The sequence below is a fragment of the Trichosurus vulpecula genome, chromosome 9 (assembly GCF_011100635.1).
Source record: "Trichosurus vulpecula isolate mTriVul1 chromosome 9, mTriVul1.pri, whole genome shotgun sequence".
Classification (NCBI taxonomy): domain Eukaryota; kingdom Metazoa; phylum Chordata; class Mammalia; order Diprotodontia; family Phalangeridae; genus Trichosurus; species Trichosurus vulpecula.
In genome coordinates this window covers 204672123-204693474 of record NC_050581.1, presented here as the reverse complement: position 1 = coordinate 204693474, position 21352 = coordinate 204672123, and the positions used below count along the sequence as shown (strand labels likewise).

The 21352-nt window shown below is 55.0% G+C and overlaps 2 protein-coding genes across 2 annotated transcripts in view; one reads left to right on the top strand and one right to left on the bottom strand.

Annotated features, from left to right (window-relative positions):
- LOC118832343 (centromere protein P) overlaps nucleotides 1-1251 on the bottom strand; it is a 202489-nt gene extending 201238 nt beyond the window's left edge. The window contains exons 1-2 of the mRNA XM_036739699.1: nucleotides 1124-1251; nucleotides 264-451 (exon numbers count right to left, since the gene is read on the bottom strand). Of these exons, the coding sequence (XP_036595594.1) occupies nucleotides 264-451; nucleotides 1124-1251 (316 nt within the window). The remainder of the gene's footprint in view (nucleotides 1-263; nucleotides 452-1123) is intronic.
- A 761-nt stretch (nucleotides 1252-2012) lies between these two features.
- Nucleotides 2013-20902, top strand: NOL8 (nucleolar protein 8). The gene is made up of 16 exons (XM_036739029.1): nucleotides 2013-2160; nucleotides 4441-4503; nucleotides 5656-5734; nucleotides 7582-7732; nucleotides 7898-7966; nucleotides 8997-10907; nucleotides 11268-11381; nucleotides 11940-12062; nucleotides 12473-12563; nucleotides 14198-14339; nucleotides 14542-14619; nucleotides 16149-16405; nucleotides 18044-18179; nucleotides 18636-18706; nucleotides 19967-20049; nucleotides 20176-20902. Exons 1-16 carry the CDS (start codon nucleotides 2016-2018, stop codon nucleotides 20221-20223), a joined length of 3561 nt encoding a protein of 1186 aa, XP_036594924.1. The 5' UTR covers nucleotides 2013-2015; the 3' UTR covers nucleotides 20224-20902.
- Nucleotides 20903-21352: the final 450 nt, after the last annotated feature.

The window sequence follows — 21352 nt, the reverse complement described above, 5'->3', positions numbered from 1 at the left end:
CGGGGTGCTCTCAGCACTTCTGGAGGAGCTCTCCACACCGGGAGACTGCAGAGGCCGGTCTTTCCCCGGGCCACAGGGAAGGCGGCCGTCCTGGCCCCCGGCCTCAGTTTCCCTCTGACCCAGACCAGACGCTCTCTCATCGGGGGAGGGTGTCACCGGCTCAGATCACGGCCGGGGTTGGGGGGGGGGGTCGGTGCGATCCTCGAGACGGACCCCCAGGAAACCTCCCCGGACCCAGCCCGCAGAGGCACGATCGGCCGGACGCTCACCGCGATGGGCACTCTGGCCGCTGCCCGGGAGCTCCAGCCGCGTCATGGAGAAGTCCGCGATCCTCACGCCCGTGACCCCGGAGAGGAGGGAGATGCCGGCCTCCACGCGCCCCAGCCGGGCTTCCAGACCCCTCGACGCCTCCTGGCCGCCAGCGCCAGCCCGCGGGTCCTCCGGGCAGAAGCTCCTGGAGCGAGGAGACCGGGACGGTGAGCGGGGCGGCTCCTCCACCCGCCCGAGGGGTGGCCTCTGTGCGTGTGCGCCCCCGGGGCTCCCTGCGTGTACATGCGTGAGCACACGCGCATATCGGGGCGCGCGGGGCGTGAGTGGGTGTTTACACGCGTGCAAGTGCACGGATGCTCGCGAAGGTACATGCGTGTTTGTGCGTGTACACGTGTGCGTAAGGGGGTGCACGGTCCCTCTCTTGGCCGGATTCCTCCCCTTCCTCGGGGCGACTCTGACCGCCCATCCCCCGCCCCCCTCCCCCTGGCTCAGGGACCACCCCCTCACACCCACCACGCCCCCAACCCCTTCATTGGCCGGAGTCCCAAGAGGGGCGCCCTCCGCACTTCACCCAGTCCCTCTCCCCGCACGCTCCATCAGCTGCCGATAACCCCAGCCCCCTTGCTGCTCCTGGATGGAGGCCCTTCCCTCCTGCTTCCCTGCCTTTGCACCGGCAGTGCCCCCCGCCTGGCACGCTGCTGTTCCCCTCCCTGTCACTAGACAGTTCCGTTCCCGGGCCCCCCATCTCCCCAGGGGCTGCGCTGGCTCCCGCCTCCGAGCTCTTTCCTCCCTAGCTGGCCCTTCCTCCTGGTACCCCATCCCAGGCAGGGCCCCGCCTGGGCTGGGCGCCTACCGGTCCGGCTCCGGCTCCAGGGCGGCGGCGGGATGCCCGTGCTCCAGGCGTCTCCGCAGAGCCGCGATCTCAGTCCGCAAGGTCCGGAGCTCCCGCTGCTGCTCCTCCCGCTCCCGCTCCCTGTCCATGGCTGGGCAGAGCCAGGCAGGCCCAGAGAGAGGCTGGAGGCGCCGCGGCGCGCGCCCAAGCCCAGCTGTTCAAGTCTCCCGCGTGCTGCCGGCACATACCAACTTTCCCAATCCTTGGGGGGGAGAGATGGAGCTCGGGGAGGACCGGGCCTGGCTGAGCCCGCCCCACCGCGGAGCGCACTGGAGCGGCCGCTGAGACCGGCGTGAGAGTAATGAGCCCGCCCTCCCTGAAGAGTCCCCCCACTCCGCCTGCGGGGAGCTAGTACCCGGCATCCGCTGCTTCTGGACCCCCCCACTTGGAGGATTGGTTTAGTCCCAAGCGGGCCCTTGAATGACGTTGGAAAAACTTCCGCATCCAGCTCTGCGCGTGAGCACTGACGAGAAGGTGGGGTCAAAGAGCATGGCGGTGGGGAGGGGGCGGGGGAAGAGGAGCGAGCCGGGAGAGGTGTCCCTTTATTTTGCTTCCCCCTGGATAACCGAGCCCGGCCGACATTCATGAGCTCCCTAACTTAGCAGACAACTGAGGGCAGCTTATCACCACCAGTAGAAGCGAAGACACCACAAGAGACACAGAGAAGACAGGGATAGAGTCAGGAGCCGGAGAGGCCGACGGGGTGGGAATGGAGTCCCGGAACTTTGGACGCGGGAACTGGGGTCTCGCTGGCGTGGGGGGGGAGGGAGAATGGACAGCCGCGCGTCAACGTGACCGGAAGCCGTGGCACGTGGACCGGAAGTCCGGGTCGCGCGAGGCTCAGGTGGCGGGCATGATCATGGCAGCGAGTACCGGAGAGCGGCGCCTTTTCGTGGGCGGCCTCGGCCCCTCGGTCACGCAGGACGACGTTCGCTCGCAGCTGGGCCGCTTCGGGGACGTGTCCTCCGTGGAGCTCGTGTCTCGAGTGAATGAACTCGGTAAGGCCGCACGAGGGCCGAAGTGGTGGGGCTCCCCAGATCCAGCCTTCGCGTAGGTACCTCTGCTGGGGCTGCCGCCCCCGTAGCTTCCCGGGGCCCCCAGGGGCAAAATGTTCGGCATTCCAAGCCCTGGGCTCGCGGCCCAGCCCATCTTGTCAGTCCTGGTCCAGCCAGGGACCCCGGTCCCCTGCTCTTGCCACCAAGACTCCATTTCTGGCCTTTGGGTATTTGTCCCCCGGATCTGGAGCACTCTCCCTCCTCTGCTGCCTCTCAGGCCTCCCGTAAGCCCCGCCCTGCGCGGAAGCCCCCCCGTGGAGACACCCCTGGTCTGGGATGGGGCAGGCCGGGCTGTGCTGAGGAGGGGCTCAAGTCTGATCCCCACCATCCGCTCCTTGTGGCCCCATCGCTGGACTGGAGGCGGCCCCTCCCCCCCCGCAGGCCCGCCCCTGCCCCTTTCTGCAGGGATGGGGGAGCGGTGAGGACCCCTTTGCTCTGGCCCAGAGACGCCCCCCTCTCCGGGGGGTGAGAGCCACAGCTCCCTGGGGCGGGACTCAGCTCTGAGACCTTCTAAAGGGGGGAAGGCGCTTTTCCCCCTGTAGTGATGTCAGCCTGTTCACAGATAAGAGGGAAGTCGCCTTCACTTACTTGTTGACCGAGTTTTTCAAAAGCGACCGGTTGTAAATTACATTTCTAGTTAGTTTCTCCGGGAGGACCTTAGAGTCTTGTTCATTTCCAGTGACGCAGTGAAGATCCCCTGTGCCCCCTTACCCAGGGCCAGTCTCTTCCTTTCCCTGACGCTGCCTCCCCTGCTTGTCTGGAGCACGAGCACATCTGCTTTCTCGTTTTCACTCTGGCATATAAAAACTCGGTAGAAATAGCATCTGAATGGTCAGAAAACCTTTTGCATTAAAATGCTCTTTTTCCTGTAAAGGGCAAGTTTTAACAATTCAATTTGGGTAGAGATTAGCCAGTTTTAGAAAGATTGACTGACTAAACTCAAACTGTGTTTTTTCTATTTTCATGTAAGTGGCCGGTTTGTGAGATAAACAGTACAGTAAAGCTTTCACATTACATATGTCATACATAGTCTGGAGTGTTGGAAAACCCTCAATTTCTGGGGCATGATCTTCGTGTGGGGCACTACATAGGGACGTAAGAATGCCCTACGATTTTGAATGGTGGCAGTCTCTCCATAGCAGTTGGCTGAACTACTTTGATGTACTGCTTAATTACTGAATCTTATTTTTTAAGTTGTATAACTTATGTTCTTGTAAAATTAAAAAACTGTAATAACAAAAGAAAAAAGCAACCTCAGCCTCATCACCTGGATGCGAATTTTTTAATTAATTAATTTAGTTTTAGTTTTAGTTTAGAGCATTCAGATCCTCAAGTTTTTGAGTTTCAAATTTTCTCCCCCTTCCTCTCCTCCCCATCCCCCCCACAACAACATACAGTCCAATATAGGTTCTACCTTCACACTAAACAAACTTTTACAATAGTCAAGTTGTAAAGAAGAACTATAACCAATGGAATGAAGCATGAGAAGGAAGAAACAAAGCAGAAATACAAACAAAAACAAACCAAAAAAAGGGAGCAGGTAGTTTGCTTCCTTCTGCATTCAGACTCCACAAGTTCCTACTCTGAATGTGAGTGGCATTTTCCATCATGAGTCTTTTGGGGCTGTCTCTGAACCTTGCATTGCTGAGGAGAGCCGAGTCTATCAGAGTTAGTCATCACAGATACCGTGTGTCTGTAATCGTGTGTAATGATCTCCCCTCACTCAGCATCAGTTCCCGTGAGTCGGTTTCCAGGTTATAATGAAGTCCATCTGCTCCTCATTTCTCATAGCACAACTGTATTCCATTACATTCACATACCACAATTTGTTTAGCCATTCCCCAATTGATGGGCACCCCCTTGATTTTCAATTCTTTGCCACCACAAAAAGAGCTGCTATGAATATTTTTGAACATGTGGGTCCTTTTTCCACTTGTATGATTTCTTTGGGATATAGCCCTAGAAGTGGTTTTGCTGGGTCAGAGGGTATGCCCATTTTTATAGCCCTTTGGACAAAGTTCCAAATTGCTCTTCAGGAAGATTGGATCAGCTCACAACTCCACCAACAATGGCACAGTGTTCCAATTTTCCCACAGCTTCTCCATAACTACTTTATTGAAAGGTACAGAGGATGACAATGAACAATAGGTCGTAAATCAGTGGATTTTTAAAAAATATCAGCTGGATGCGAATTTCACTAAACGTCCCTTGTCTGTTTCTTAGGGAGCCCCGAGAAGACCTTCGCCTATGTCAACATCAAGCTGTCCGAAGGAGACCTGAAGAGATGTAAGTCTGGGGCCGCCTGAAGGATCCTGGAGGTCCAGCCTCCTGAGATCAGGCCCTGCAGCCTCTGTGAGGCCTGTGCTCAAAACCAGGAGTGTTGGGGGGTGCTGTCATCAAGGCCGGCTCCTCCTTCCCTCCAGAAGCAGGACCTTGGACCCTCCTTCCTACCCTCGGAAAGGAGACAGTCCTGCCAGCTGCGCCCAGTGGTGGAAAAGCCTTCACGTGCCTAGTGCTCTGCGGTCTGTCGTGGGGGTGACGGAGCTGGCCTGCCCTGGCCGCACCATCCCAAGGCTCGGGCCACTTCTTGCATTTGCCCTCCATCTTCTCCAGGCCCTCACGCAGTGTGAGCTCGGGCCCACCATCCTGGCTGCTGTCCGGGTGGAAGTACTGCACCTTTGTCTAAGCATGGCATCCATGCCTGAGCCCCCTTGTCCGGGGGCTGTCTGGCCAACACAGACATCAGACACCCCCCCCACACACACACATTCCCAGCCCCGAGCACAGGGGCTCGAGACGTTGGCCGGCAGATCCCGGGATGCCTCAAGCTCGGCCAGACTCCACTAGAGGGTCTCCCCGCCCCTAATTGTAGCCCTGCCTCCCTCAACTTGTGTGAGAAGTAGATTTTGTGAGCTCAGAGCTGAGGGTCCGGCAAAAGGAGACATACAGATTGCCTGGCCAGAGTGATGTCAGGCAGGCAGGACCCCCTCCCCTTCACCGTGCCCCCCCCCCCCGGTGTCAGGTGGTTTGGATCTAGGAGAACCCCAGGAAATGGTTCGGTCCCTCGTGTTGGGGCAAGTGACGCAGAAATGCTGAAAGGCAGAGGCAGCCTGGGTTTATCAACTGGGCAAAGCCACACCCATGGGTTGGCTCTTGAGGCTGCCCTCAGTCTGCCTGGTCAGGGACTGGGATAGCAGCTGTAGTCAGCCAGGGTGTCTCTGTAGGGCCAGGTAGAGGCAGAGGCCTGGCGCACCCTGTGGCCCTCCTACAGTCCCAGAAGAACCCTGGGCCAGGTGCTCCCTTCCCTCCCTTCCCCCAGCTGTTGGGGGAAGATGCTGGCCGAGGAGCCCATGGCACCTCCTGGTCCTTGTTCTGAAGAAGGAAGCCACGCCTGGTGCGGCACCTGCCTGTCTAAGCCCCCAACGGTTTATTCCACAGGTTTGTCTGCTTTAAACAAGACCACCTGGAAAGGCGGCACACTGCAGGTCCAGCTGGCCAAAGAAAGCTTCCTGCACAGGTATCGGGGGCCCCGCCTGCCATCCAGTCCGTCCATGGGATGGCAGAGCTGCAGAGCGAGTCGTGGGGGTCACAGCATGGAAAGGCCAGGCCAGAGAGCCAGCCTTGGCTGGGGGAGGACAGTGAGTGTCTATGTGTGTGGAGGGGCGGGGTATGTACAGAGCCTAGGCTGGGGGGGAGGGCGGTAAGTGTGAGTGTGTGTGTGTGTGTGTGTGTGTATACATATATACGTGTGCGTACATGGCCTTGGTTTTGGGGAAGGGGGCGTGCGCTCTTAGTGCCTGGCATACAGTTGGCACTCATTAAGTTTCCCTTGACTGTGTGAGGGGCAGAGGGGATGCCCTTCCCAGGATGGAGCAGGCCCTCTGCAGGGAGTGGGGAGCCAGCTCCAAGCCATAGCTTTGCCACTTCCTGTGACTGACTTTCTCTTCCTTCTCTCCATGGGGAGGGTAGGCTACATTGGGGAAGGGGACGTAGGGGGAGTCCGGGTGTGTCGTCTCCCGATGGCACCACAGCTTCATGCTGTCGTTGAGTCATTTGAGTCACGTCTGACTCTCCGTGACCCCATTTGGGATTTTCTTGGTTGAGATACTAGAGAGTTGGCCACTTCCTTCTCCCCCTCATCTGACAGGTAAGGAAACTGAGGCAGATGGGGTGAAGTGACTTGCTCAGGGTCACACAGCTAGTTAGCGTCTGAGGTCAGATTTGAACTCACGTCCTCCCGACTCTAGGGTCGGCACTCTATTCACTGCACTAGCTGACTCTGGACACGGTAACTGTTAACTGGGTGCGCTGTGCCTAACACTATGTGGCCCGTCGGTTTGAGTGAGAGGGGGTCCCTGCTATCAGAGCAGCAGTCCCCCTCGCCCCGCAGGTCAAGTGAAGGCTGGATCGTAAAGAACACTGAGGTGAGAGCAGGAAAAGGACAGGCTGGGCCATCCTTTCCCTGCATCCCAGGCTGCCTTCCTGGAAGAGGGGGCATTAGGGTGGCTAGATGGGGCATTCCTGGCACAGGGAGCAGCTGAGCAAAGACTGGGAGGCTGGCTGTCTTGAGGAACCATAGTGATGTAGCCCTGTCAAAGGCCTGGAATGCCAGGCCAAGGAACGAGACTCTAAACTGCTGGAAGACTGGGTGGGCATTGTTATGTGCCAGGGCTGGAGGCACTGCTGTCTGTGTGTGATGGTACAGCAGAGAAGCCGGGGAGGAGAGAGGCACCCCTGCTGGTGGCAAGAGTGGATGATGGGGGGCCCAGAAAGGAAGTCTCTGGCTGTACCCAAGTTTGTGGGAGGACAGTTTGGAGAAGGCGAGGACAAATAGAACAGCGGCTCCAGCAGAGAAGGCGAGTCTGGGCAGCAGCTTCCAGGGGCTCGCCCTGTTGTGTTCTCTCCCTCCCAGAAGCATGAGTTCTGAGCCCCTGCTGCAGGCTTCCCCATGATCCTTTGCTGCTAACCCCCAGGACATGGCGGCAGGCAGATGGAGGGCACAGACTGAATCATTCACACGTAGGGGAGCGTTGGAGTTGGGGTGGAGCTATGACCAGACGCCCAGGGAGCACATGCAGGGGACAGGAGGTGTCAGGAGCAAGGCTTTCTGGAAGGGGGCGCTCCCTAGTGTGCAGTGCCCTGAGGTGCTGAGGAGCACAGGACAGAGACCTGAGGAAAGTCTGTGCCATGGTAGGACCCAGAGCATGGGGGATACCCCTGCCCTTAGAAGGGGGAGCGTAGGAGAGGGACAAGGTTACAGATACTGATGGGTAGTGGGGGGCCTCAGGGCCTCGGGTGCCAGATGCCCCCTCCTGCCTGAGCAAGGGCTTACCTTGGTTCTCTTGTTGGTGTTCTGGGCTTCAGGTTGGCAAAGGAGAGGCTTCAGGCCCAAGCAGAGCAGCAGCAGCGGCCCCCAGATGGCCCCACCACAGACCCTGTGACTGCCCTGAGGAAGAACGGAGGCCTGGAGTTCCACATGAAAGCCGTGCCAGGAACAGAGGTCCCAGGACACAAGGCAGGTGTAGGCCAGGCAGAGGGTCAGAAGGGGCACCCCAGACTCCTCCATCCACCCAGCCCACTCTCCGAGTTCAGACTCTGTCACTTGTTGGCTCTGCCTTTGGTCCTTGGACTCTGCCTCAGTTATTTGTGTCATTAATACATTGTTTTCTTTCTCCTCTAGGATTGGGTTGTGAGTAAGTTTGGGAGAGTTCTACCTGTCCTTCACCTTCGAAGCCAGAACAGACGTAAAATATCCTTCCTAACTGATCCTGCACGCAGACTCTGTATTCAGGTGACATTTTCAGTTGCGGTATGCCAGAGTCTGGTAACCTGGGGACTACCCAGCATCTGTTTAACCCCGATAGGGTGTCCGTGGCCAGCCGGCCATAGCGTCTTCCCTCATACAAAATAGAAAGTCTGGCTGGGGACAGACAACGCAGGCAGTTGGCGATCGTCAGTTTAGATGGTGGTGGGATCGAGATCCAGCAAACTGGAGGAGTTTGGAATTACAGAGGGAACGATGGCCTGAGGCCTGGCCAAGCCCATAATCAGAGGGTCTCAAAGGGTCTTGCCAGCGTCTGATGGTCAGCAACTGGCTGATGGACTCTGTCGGGGTTTAGGAGCACGTTAGGCAGCCTGGGGTCGGGTTATGGAAGGCTGGGAAGCCCGTGGGCCCTGCAGTGAGTCGTCATAAACTTAGGCAAGAAGCGGCATTATAGGAGTGTTAAAGTCACTAAGCTGTGTAGGATGGATTCAGGGGAAGGGGGTTGTTCTCTGGAAAGATCAGCAGTGTCCTTGGCAATGAGTCCGTTTCCATTATCTCCCAGTGAAATCCTGTGGATGAGCTAGAGATGCCTTTGGGAGGGAAGTATCATCGCCCCAATTTGAGATGCCTCTTGCAACCCCTGTTGGCTGCCCCTGCTCAGGCTGTCATCTCATTGGACACCAGTCCTGATGATGGGCCCTCTTGGGGTGGGAATGTTCTCTTGGGAACCTACAGTGAGCCACTTGGGGCTGCTGGATTCTGTCTTTACCTGCACCCAGCCCAGACTGATTGCTGCTAGCTAATGGTGTAGGGAGATAACCTTGAGCCTTGACATGCATGGGCTATAAGATAGTAGACATTTAGAGGTGCAAAGACTCAGATCATTTCATTTAAACCACTCACTGCCCCAGAAGCCAGACTTGAGGTCCAGTCCACTGTACTGCATTTGTAGGTTTTGCAGAATTTTTGCTTGTCTGTTAAATGATTTTTGTTTTCCACCTTAACTTTTCCTAACATCTTAAAATATGACCCATCAAAATATTGCCACAACCTAAAGAAGTTTGAACAGGATGTCACAAGTACTGTCTCTATTTCTGACCTCACTTGGAAATTGGAAGGAGGAGATGACATGATGAGTAAGAAACAACAAGGTCAGTTTCCTGCCTTCAGAAGCTGTCCTAAGAGAGCGAGGGTTGGGGGCAGCCACTGCTCCCCATCCAGGGCTGCGGGACGCCCTGAGCTGGCATGCCCAGCCCATGCAAACCCAACACAACAGCTGGGTGTGCCAAAAGCCAACTCCAGACCCACTGAACTTCCTATGTCAGTGTTCTCTAAACGTAAGAATGATCAGAAGCTACAGGCAGGGTTTCTTCACACTTCAAAATCACCCATTGTCAGAGGCAAAAATAGCATGTCTGACGACGATGTTGATTCTGAAGAAGAGTTGAAAGCCATGATAGCAGAAGAGAAGAAATCACAAAGGACAACCTTCCCTGAGACAAACAGCACTCAAAAGGATTCCTTTGAGGTTGTCGGCAGTGATTTCAAGCCAAATGCGACCGTTTCAGGGATGAAACAGAAAAGCGCCCGGGCCCCTTTTGCAGACAGTGCCACTCAAGTTTCTGAAGATGACCGAGAGTATGACTCAGGGGACACAGATGAAATCATTGCTGGGGGAAGAAATGGTGATCGGAGCAAAGACAAGCCAAAAATTTCACCAAAAAATAAATGCAAACAAAAAGAAGACTTTCTGAAAACTAGAGCAAACTATGCATCATCTTCTCATGCCCCAGAAACGATTAAAAGGAAAAATTCCATGGTTGAGGAAGGAGAGCGTATCACTAAAGTGTCTCATGTGCCCCCTGAAAGTGAGAGTGGTGAGTCTGAAGAAGTGGATTATGAATCTATGATGACTAACTGCTATCGCCTCGACCTCACCTTGGCTGACCTCGAGAAGCTGGCAAATGAAGATGCTGAGCACCTGGGGGCATCTGCCATGTGTGCCAAGCAGGCTCTCCCCAAGAGACAGCACGTTGCTTCTGGCCAGAAAACGAAGAAGGGTCCCAAGAAAGGGGCCCGGTGCATCAATCCCAAGGACATTTTGGCTTCCCTCTTAGAAGGGGAAGAGAAAATCAGTGACCAGAACCCACCCAAGGAAAATAGGTTGAAGTCCAAGTTTCAGGCTTTCAGAGGCATAGGAACTCTCTATGGAGGGGAGACACCAAAGAAACCCTTGAAGAATGGCAGGCTCACCACTCAGGTAAAAGGACAGAAGTCTTTGAAACAGGAAGCATCTCCTGGTAGTTCTATGGAAAAACGAGCCTTTGATTCGAACACTTGTTCTGGTGATGAAATGTCCCCACCCCAAGATGGGAAGGAAGCAAATGGGGCAAACGGTCTTCCACACTGTCCTGGAAAACTTCCGAGGAGGCAGCTAGCCAGTGGAGGCCAGCCACCTTCTAGTTCTGAATGTGAAAATGCTTCTGTTTCTAGCCTGTCCTCGTTGGACGCTAAGAAACCCTTGGGTCTTCATGCAAAGACTTGTAAGACAGACTTGGAAAGTGATGGTGGCCTTGGTGCCACTGAAATGGGAGATGCCAAGTGGGAAAGGAGTGATTCCATCACCCTCCGGCTGTCTGCAGGTCCAGAGCCCAAGCATGGGCCAGCTGTTCTGAAAACACATTCCAAGAAGCCCCTCAAACCCTCTGCTGGGAGGGACAGCATGTCCGCTCATGTGCTAGGGCAGGACCCGAAGGGATCTCAGGCCAGGGAGACTGAATGCCCGCCTTCTCGAATCACGCCATCTGATGCCATCAGCCCTCGTAAGCACTCTGAGGATAATCAGAAACGCTTGGCAGCCTTGGAGGAGAGGAAGAGAGAACGGGAGCTACAGAAGCAGCTGGTCCACAGCGCTCTGTCCAGCCTGGTGAGTGTCTTCCTCCAAAGCTGGGCGGGGTGGCCCGGCACACCCTCAAGTCTTTATGGTCCTTAGATGAAATGTGTTGATGAGCTGCGTTCTTGCTGAGCAAGCCCATTGGTCTGTCTAATGTTTAGTCTGCACCAGCATGGCAGCCAGGGGACCTGCAGGTTCTTTGGGGTTGTCGGCCAGCGAATGAATGGAAAGGCTGCCGAGAACGGGGCCAGCACAGATGATGCCTGCCGTCCAGGGGCAGGGTGGACGTGTGTACCTGGGGGGCGGGGGCAGGCAGCATCTGGCCCACGTTGACCATCTGGATTTGTGACTGACATGCTTTGACGTTCTCCGATGCGTTCCATGTTTCCCCAGGATGGCCGTCCGGCAAGCAAACCAACTCACATCCTGTTCAGCTCTGACAGTGAAGATGAGACGGAAGAGAAAGGGGGTGATAAAAAGCCTCTTCCAGGAAGCGGAGTGAAACGAGTAGGTGACGGAGGCTCCTTGGGGTCCCGTATGGGCAGCGCTGCTGGGGGCCAGGGCTGTCCATGCTTCTGATCGTCCCTCTGGTGCCGGCGACTCTTTCGTCATCCAGCAGACTCTTGCTGGTGTTCATTTCTTTCCATCATCTTCCTCCTTTCCTGAACCTCCCCTTCCTGTGTCCTCCCTTCCAGCTAGGCCACATTGTCCCCTGTACTCTGCCCATCAGATGTCCTCAAGTTTTTTCCTTTGACTCCTTCAAGACGTAACCATAGTCTGTTCCATTATCCCAATTTCTCAAGTACATCCCATGCTGTCTTATATAACAAGGCAAAGCTGGGCTTGGAAGCAAGAAGGCCTCTTGTGCTACTTGGTTCAACGTGATGAATTCTCTAAGCCAGACAGCTCTGGTTGTGCCACTCATTTTCCAGTATACAGAAAAGGATTCCTACTGTAAATTATAACATTTATGTGACATGCAAGCACGAAATTTTATTGCAAAAAAGGTCATTGCTGTTTCCTCTTAAATGGCCATGGGGTTTTTTGTTTTCTTTTATTTTTTAGGATTTGGCCAGTAAAACCTCTGGGAAACTCTTCGAGAGCAGTGAGGACGAAGAGCAGGAGACCGATGATGATGAGGCCCGATTTCAAATTAAACCCCAGTTTGAAGGCAAAGCTGGAAAAAAGGTTGGTTGATTTGGCAGCTTGTTAACTGTTCCACCTCTTTGGCCCGAATAAGTAACTGCACAGACATGCACCTTGACTGTGGCGCGTTCTGCTGGGTCAGCGAGCGCTTGTCACAAGATGTCTGGGATTCTCTTCTGGTTTGGGTGGGAAGGGCTGAGTGTGGCTAGGAGGAGTTATCGGGGATCAGAGAGGCATCATGGCACGGTGGGCCGAGGGCAGGGCTGGAAACCACCAAGCCCAGAGTTTGAGTTCTGCATGGGCAGCTCTCCCTGGCTCTGAGTTTGAGGGATGGGGCCGACCTAAGATGGCAGAAGGAGTTTCCTCATGTGGGAATCCCTGTAGCAGTGAGAACTCCCAGGTCCAGTCCTCATCGCTGTCCTCATTCATTGTCTGTATCGTCTCTTGGGCAGCTCATGAGTTTACAGGCCCGCTTTGGTGCTGATGACCGCTTTCGAATGGATGCTCGCTTTCTAGAGAGTGAGAGTGAAGAGGAAGAGGAGGGTGAGTTTCACTGTTCTTTTGGTTTTTCTGTTGACCACCAGACAATGCTAATCTTACTGGAGGAGTGTCATCGGTCTCTGCCCATGGTCCTATTTGGGCCTTCCTAATTTAATGACTGAGCAGAGATCCACAGCCCTGGAGCCCTTGGCACAGCTGTTCTTTTCATGGTTACTGAGGACTCACCTCTCATGTTCTACAACTTCTCATGCACTCAGCCTATGACATTGACCCCACACTGCCATCTTGAGATTTGGGACCCCTTGCCCACCCCCTCCTGCCTCTCTCTTGACTCTTGTTTCTTGGAGAGAAAATAGATGGGAGTGTCATTATAGCAAGTAGCATCAGGCCTGGGCAGAGGGTTAGGTCTGTGTTTGATGTGTGCATGCAGCTCGAAACACAGTGAGGCTTTCAGGAAGGCCCCAGGGTTGAGAACCTGAGGGCCTCAACTCATCTCTGGCCCATGAAGCATCAGAGGAGACACTTCAGTGATGGGAGTCCTGGTCTGTGGATGTAGAGAACGTGCGGCCTTGGGCAGGATGGATGCCTTTTCTTTATTTTTCCTTATTCTTAATAGTATTTTTCCCCAATTGCCTGTAAAGACAGTTTTTGACATTCATCTTTTTAAACTTTTTAAATTTAGTATTTTATTTTTTCTCCAATTATGTGTAAAAACTTTTTAACATTCGTTTTTAAAGATTTTTTTGAGTTCCAAATTCTACCACCACCCCCACCCTCCCATTGAGAAAGCAAGCGGTTTGATAGAGGTTATACATTTGCAGTCATGCAAAACATATTTCCATCTTAGTCGTGTTAGGAAAAAATCACAGACCAAAAAAAGCCAAGAAACATAAAGAAAAAGTCGGCTTCGATGTGCACTCAGACTCCATCGGTTCTTCCCCTGGAGGCAGACAGCATCCTTCACCATGAGTCCTGGCCTTGCGTGGTCGAGAATAGCTAAGTCATTCACAGGGGTCATCACACGGTGTTGCTCTTGGTGTCTAAATAAATACAACTGAACGTGAAATGTAAACAAATAAGAATATCATGGAAATCTTCTGAGGTTTTTCTGCACCTGTCCTGCTTCTCATTTCTTATGGAGCAATGCTGTCCCATGACATTTGTGTACTACAGCTTGTTTAGCCATTCTCCACCCATGGGCGTCCCCTCCATTTCCAGTTCTTGGCCACCACAAAAGGAGCTGCTAGAAATAATCTCTCTGGGACACAGACCTCCCAGTGATGTTGCTGGGTCTACCATGTGTTAGTGTCTCACTCGTTCCACACCCCCTCCCAGTTTGTCCTTTTCCTTTTCTGTATCTGACAGCTGTGCTCCAGGTGTTTAATTTGCATTTCTCTTATCAGTAATTTAGAGTGTTTTTCTTGACTATAGATAGCTTTGGGGAATAACTGGTAATTCCTGTGCATTTGACTCCCCTGTGCCAGGCAGTCAGCCAGCCTTGGCGGAAGATCAGTTATCGAAGCAAGGATTGATTCTGTTTGTCACATGTTCTGACAGTGCCTACGTGCCTTCAATAACAATCGAAATCTGAACTTGTTTTGTGCAACATTGAGTTTCTTAAAAACGTTTTAAACTTTCTCAGTTTCTAACATCTCAGACTCCACTTTACCTTCAAGAGATAAAAGAAGTAGAGACGGTCGAGGAAGAGGAGCTCATCGCTGAGAAAAAGAAAAACCTGGAGGTAATCAAGAACATTCTGCACGTCGGCCATCAGGCTCCAAAACCGAGCAAAGAGGAGACGGCTGCAAAGCAGTTCAGGTGCGTGCACCCCTTGGTGTGTCTCCGCATCGGGAGGCGCCTTCAGAGCCCAGGGCCTCGTCCATCACAGGCACCGGCCTGGCTGGGGGACGAGGCCGCGGGCAGGCATGGAGGGTCTGTGCGTGCTGGGAGGGCCCTGAGGCCCTGATTCTGAGCAGCTGCCTCTCTGGGGCTGCTGCCGACCCCTCTGCCCTTGCCATAGGAACGTTGTACACTATGATCCAACGAGGCTGGACCACGCCACGTTTGAGAGAAAAGTCGACCTTGAGGAGAAGGAAAGGTAAGCGTCCCATTATGCCCGTCATTCCCTTGAACACCTCCCCACCCTCCTTCCCGGGGGAACAAACAGTTTGACCAGAGGCTGCCCCCTCGTCTCAGACTGCTTTAGATTTGGAGGCTTGGGCTGTGTACCCTAAGGGGTTTTCGTGGCTGCAGCCCCTCAAAGCAAGCGATCTCAGCCATAAAAGAGCCTTCAGATTTGTGTTCTAGTAAAATGCTTGTTGATCAATCGATAGTATTAAGGAACATTTATTGAGCATCCCCTAGGGGATGGGGGGAAGGCAGGGGGGTGCAAAGATTAAAATAATCCCTAATGATTAGGGCAATGAGGTCCCCCGCTCCTCTCCCTCACACTTGTGTGTGTGTGCACGAGTGCGTGTGCGTATGTGTGCAGGCAGAAAGACAAAGGCCTTAAACAACAGGGTTGGGGGGGTGGCGTGCAAGAGGGCTTCACCTTGGAGGGATAGGGCGCTCTGTGCAGCGGGGGTAAGCAGAGGGTGGCCGTCTGCGGCAGGGAGAGTCCAGTGCTGGCACACTGGAATGTTATGGGGGAAGAGCCAGGAGACAGCCCCAGTGGCCTTGGCGGGGGGGATGTCCAGTGAGGCAGAAAGGTAGATTGGAGCATTTGTGAGGGCCTTGAAAGGAGCTGCTGGCATCGATTGAATGGAGGAGCAGCATCAGGTCTGTGCCAGGTGATCCGGAGGGCCTGGATCAGGAGCGGTTTGGAGCAGGCAGAGGCTCAGTAGTGATCGGGGCGGGGGCGGGGGGGGGGGGGGGGGGGGGCTCGGTGCAGAAGGACTGGACATACGGTCCTGGGAGTCAGCCACACTGACTCTGGGTCACTCTTTCTCTCTGGGGCGTGCAACTGGCCTCCTGCTCCTCCAGTTTGTCCATCTCCTGTGCTGTGGCAGCCCCATCTCATGTCTCTTGTCTCTGGCCTAATGCCAAAGTCTCACGGGCTCTCTCTTGCCCCTGGGAGCGCACAGCCACACCCCCGGCCTCTTCAGCCCATCAACCTCCCAGCTGCTCCATGAATGAGATGCTGCCCTTGGCTCTGGGCATCCCCCTGTGCCTGGGATGCTGTCTCCCCCACTCTGCCTGCTGACCCCCTCTGGCATTTTATAGGAAGTTGTCCCCAGCCCCTCTTAGCTCCAGGGTCTTTCCTCTGTTCCCTGACTCCTGTCTGTCCTGTGTCATTGCCTCACATGTATTTATCTGCCTGTTGTCTACCCCTGAGACTGGGAGCTCCTTGAGGGCAGGGACTCTCTATGGCTTCTTTTTGTATCCCCAGTGCTTAGCCCAGTGCCTGGCACACAGCAGGTGCTTATTAAAGCCTGCTGGCCCACATAAAGACAGCAGAGCAATGACCTTACAGCCGTGAGCGCTCGTGGAGCTCATGGTCTCTCGCCTCCCTATGGGCAGCACAGAGGGACTTCTCTTTTCAGAGAACTCATGGTGAGGAATGTATCCACCCAAAGTGGTCTCCACGTTCTCCTGCCTCTCAGACCCTGTCTCTGTTCTCCACGACAGCAAAGCCAAGCGAAGAAAGAAAAGAGAAGAGGCTGAGAAGCTGCCCCAAGTGTCCAAAGACCTGTATTACAACATTGCCACCGATCTCAAGGAGAGATTCAGGGCTACAGAGCCAGCCCCGGGAGCAGCAGCCACTGGCCCTTGGAATGAGACATCCGATGAGACAGAGACGGCTCCAGGAGCGCCCAACCCCCCGGTGGGACTTGGCGACTTCACCTTCTCTTTCTTCGGGCCGGACATCAGTGAGGTCAAGGAGGGTAAGTAAGGGCTGTGTGGTCCATCCCAACTCAGCCCCCCCGGGGGCAGGGGCACAGCTCAGCCATCCCAGCCTCAGCTGGCTATGGTGTGTGTGTGAGAAAGTTCCATGACAGACCGCCAGCCTGGAGGCAGAAAATGCTGAAATCCTGCCTTGGGCACTTAGCAGCTGGGTCACCCTGGGCATGCCGTCATGAAGTAGGGGTGATTGTGGCACCCACCTCCCAGGGTGGTGGTGGGTATCTGGCAGGGGTCATACTCGATAAGTGCTATGTGCCTGGCTCCTAGTGGGAGCTGTGGAAATGCCAACTGCTAAGAGGAGGAGGAAGGAGCCCCTGTGATACCCAAGGGGCTCAGCCAAGCTGCGTTTCCACCCTCTGGACCCCTGCCCTCCACAGACCGTGATGCCTGACAGGCTCGGCCAGGCTGTGTTTCCACCCTCTGGGCCCCTGCCCTCCTCAGACCATGATGCCTGAGGAGCTCAGCCAGGCTGCGTTTCCACTCTCCAGGCCCCTGCTGGCCAGCAAGCCCCGGGCCCTGAGGCTCCCATCGTGATGAGGTCTCATGGGCCCTGAGTAGTAACTTGAGTTGGGTCTTTGGGGCTTTGAGCAGGTTATCACTAACACTTGCTCGACTGGGGGGCTTCCTTTGGCCCCCAGGTGTCTGTACTTGCTCTGTTCTTCCTTTTCTTCATATCACATGAAGCCTCCTCCTCTGTCCTGTAACTTCTGGCTTTTAGCTTGGAGTGTGGGGTTCTTCACCCCATGCTGTGTGTTCCTGGTGCCTGGGTCAGGCCCAAGGGCTCCCCTTTCTGCCAGGCAGAGGCCTTGTTTTTCTTATGATGCCACAGGGAGGTTTGGGGCTCGTGGGGTGGAACTCTCATGGCCATAAGTGAGAAACAGAGGAGAGAGCTCAGACACCTTGGGAGTGGGGTGGCCCTGCCAGTCCTGGCTCTCCATGGCCCTTGTCTAAAGCCCCACAACTGACCTTGCAGAGGAACCCTAGAGGCCTCCTTTGTAAGACGGGAAGGAGGGTGTAAGAGCTGTGCCAGGGGAACAGCAGTAGGGTCCTCTGATTGTCCTGAAGGAAGCCTGGGCCTGCCCCAATAACACCCACTCTGAGGTGCACGCTCTGCCTAATGAAGGGGCTCGGCCCTGGGGTTATACAAGAATCCGGAGTCTGCCTTGGTGCCAGGCTGATTCAGGGGCGGGTCATCCCCACTAGTCAAGGGTGGAGAGAAAGTTCCCTGACCAAGGTCACACGACTAGCAGTGGGCCAGAGCTCTGGCCTTAGGTCTGCTGCCTGTCACCCCCCAGTCTCCAGCCAAGGTCCCCATCTACAATGTGGATGGGTTGTAGGTGGCTCCTCTTTTGTCCCCTTGGGGGTTTCCTATTTTTAAGCCAGATTAATTACCCCCCCCCCCCCCCCCCCGCCTTGCCAATGCCTGTGAGTGTGGTATGAACAGCTGTTTCCTGGTCAAGAAAGGATTTTTGTTCTACCCCAGGCTTCCCATTTGGAGGGCATGGAAACAGAGGAACAAGCCCAGATGAAAGCAGCAGCCTCGGTAGCAGTCCCCAAGTCCACTGCTCGGCTGCCCTCCCTTCCATGGGCGCTCTAACCCCTTTCTTTTCTGTGTGTAGCACCGTACAGGACTGAAGCCAGGCCACCTGGGCGCATGGCCTGGCAGCAGGACCCTCGTTTCCAGGACAGTAGCTCGGAGGAGGATGAGGGGGCGTCTGAGCCTGCCACTGGGAGCCAGGAAGTGGCCAAGCCAGAGTAAGCCTGGCTCGAGAGCCATCTGTGGGCCCCGGGAGCATCATCAGGCCTCCCTTATACACACATGCACACGCGCCAGCATGTCCTGACCCAGGGGTCACTTGTGGTGCCGACACCCCTTTGGTTTACTGATAAAAGCTGTAAACTCTGACAGGAGGCAGGGGCACCACCCTCATCAGAGCCACAATGTGGCCTGGTGCTTTCACCTCCTTGGTGACAAGTCATGCTGTCCCTCTAAATTGGATCCTGCCTCTGTGGCAGACCTATGGGGCAGCCTGGGGCTGGAGGAGGAGAGCAGCCAGAAGACGGTGTCCCCTGACCAGCCAGCTCTGTCACCCCCAAAGCATTCAGCCTTGGCCTGCCTGGTGAGGCAGGACCACAGAGGGAGGCTGGTAGGGTGGGACCACCCCAGTCACATGCATTTGAAAGTAAATGCTTTACTTTATATTTCTCTAGAGAAGTGTGGCCATCTGGAAAACCAACCAGTAGATTTTTCTTTTTCTCTGAGAATGACGAGAGATTATGTGGTAAGGCTGGTTTGTTTTTCATTTTAATGGGTAGAACATCTCTAGTCCAACCTCTGAGAGGGCACAGCTCGTCACCCTCAGGGGCCCTGGCTAGAAAAAGGTTTGCTTGGCCTTCTGGAGCCCAAGGCACTTGAGGGCAGGGTAGGGTGCAGCCATCCACTCTCAGGCCTCGGAGTGGGAATGGGCATCAGGGCAGGGTCACCCTTTCTTTTTCAGTTGGGAGATTTCTGTAAATCCTCTGTGGGGAAGCCTGGGGAGCTTCAAGGGCCCTCCGGACAGGAGGCGGGAGAGAGAAGGAAAGCAGCATGACCCAAGGCTGGCACGGCCAAAGCCCCCACAGGGTCCCCAGGCAGCCCAAGCAAGGGGGAGGCATCCTGTCACCTTCATGCACCACAGCATGTACAGCCAGTCCCCAGCCCGAGGCCTCCCTGCACCTGCCCCAGAGACCACGGCCCAGGCTTTTGTGTGTCCTCGGTGTGTCCGGCTTTGGACTCATCTCTTCCTTAATCTTCCCATCCCCTGATGCGTGCCTTCCCTTTCCTTCCTGGGTCCCTGTTAGGTCAGTGATTTCTGTACCAGCTGTGTGTGGGTGTGTGGGTGGCATGTGGCTGTGCTCCTGTGTGTGTGTGTGCCTATGTATGCATGTTTGTGCATTGCACACGTGGGTGTATGTGGCATGTGGGTGTACCTCTGTGTCTGTGTGTGCGTGTGCATGGTGGGTGTGTGCCTCTATATATGTACGTGGCATATGAGTTTGGCCTACATGTGTGCATGGAGTTGTCCCTCCTTTGACCAGTTCAGAGGAGAGTGAGCTTCGAGCATCAGCTCTGCCCCTCCCCCCAGCCTTACATGCACGTGCGAACATGCATACATGCAACATATACCACATACCCAGTTTCTCGTGAGACCCCACAGAGCCTACCCCAGGTCCTGTGTGTGTCCCCCTTCCCCGGTGATGACAGATGGGGGGACACGTGTGTATTAGAATTGAGCACCTGGCTGTTTGGTCCCTCAGGACTCTTCCCTTACGTTGACCCTTTTCCGCTCCCCCCAGCCTCCATGTTTGGTCTTGACATCCCTCTAGTCTGCCTCGAAGTCTGGAGACAGAGGCCAGAGGGTCACTTGTGGGGAGTACTTGTGGGGAGTACGGGAGGATAAGTGGGAGCCTGTGGGGTCATCATTGGTGGAAGGGCCGGTTTTATAGGAAGAATCTCCTCAACATTCTTTTCTGGAGACGTTTGTCTTGTGTTTTCTCTTCAGTGGGTCCTGGGTCATTCTGGCAAGGTTCAGGAAGCCAGCCAAGCAGTGAAGACTGGGAATCCAGAACCTTGGTTCTGCTGCAGGTGAATGAGGGCCCAGGCCCCCAGTAGGGGGAAGGAGAGTCCCTGGTGCAGAAGTAAACCCAGAACTACCTGGCAGGTGTGCCCTGCCCCGCCTGGGCCCAGCAGCTGCGCTCTTGTTTTTTCTAGGATTGCCGGAAGAAACACAAGGCGGCCAGGAGGAAAGCCAAGCCCTAGAAGGTGGCCAGTTGAGGGGACAGCCGCCTTCCCCTTGAGCCCTTGGACCAGCTTCTTCAGGTCCTTTTGGAAAAGGTGGCCTGAGGGCCTGCTCTGAAGCCAGGGGTCCTGCCTTAGTGCTGGCCAGGACAAGCTGCGGCCTTTCTGTGAGGCCCCTCAGGGTGTCCACGTGCCCTTGTGGCCACATGGTAATGTTGTCTATTTTGCTAAATGTGTCCTGATTGCATTCGGTCAGGCTTGATGCCTCAACCCCACACTGAGGAGGCTCCAGCAAAGAGTTTGACCCTGCATGTGCCCCAGGGGCAAGAGGACCCTGCTGCAGAGAGAAGGGGCTGCGACATTCCTCAGACCCGCCTGGCAAAGGTGGCTTCGGCAGGCAGGCAGAGTGAGCTCCCTGTTTGTCTCCGTGGCTTTAGGAAACCTTTGGAATGAATGTAATATTGTCTTGGTTCCTGTGAAAGAGGAAGAAAAGTTTATTTTTTTTAAAGAAGCCGAAAGTGGCCGTAGGACTCCATTCAGCCTCCATCCCGCTGGGACGGACATTCTGACAAGCCCCCTCCTCAGTGCTGACCTCATGGTGTAAATAAGACGGCTTAATTTATTTGTGGCTGTATAAAAGTGGTTTGTCTCCTGTTTGGACATTATTTTTAGAAATATAAACAGGATGGTGTTTTATTTTTTTTCCTGTGTGTGTATGTGTCTGTATTGAGTAGGTCACTGACGTGCACGGTGCTGAGACAGGTCAATGAGAGCCTGAGGCCCTGCTTCTACTGGGGGGCTTCAGGTGGTGGGAGGAGATAGGGACATCGGCTGCACCAGCCCCTGAGCCTAGGTGGGGGAGCCTCAAACCATGAATGAGAGGCCAGGTTCCCCAACTAGCAGGGGTGGGGGGTAGTGAGGAGAGGGCAGGGCCTTCCTCTGCTTTTTGGAGCCACAGACCTGGAGCTTGTCTCCCAACAGAATTGATTTCTTCTGTGGGTGTGTGTTTGGCTTCAGGCACATAGGGATCGGTGACAGAGGGGTAGGGACGCTGGGCCCAGAACCTGTTCTGACCCACCTTGGGCCTTGTAGCAATTAGCCAGGGGAGCCGGCTTGTCCCTGCCATGTGAAGGGGAAGCTGGGAGGGAGA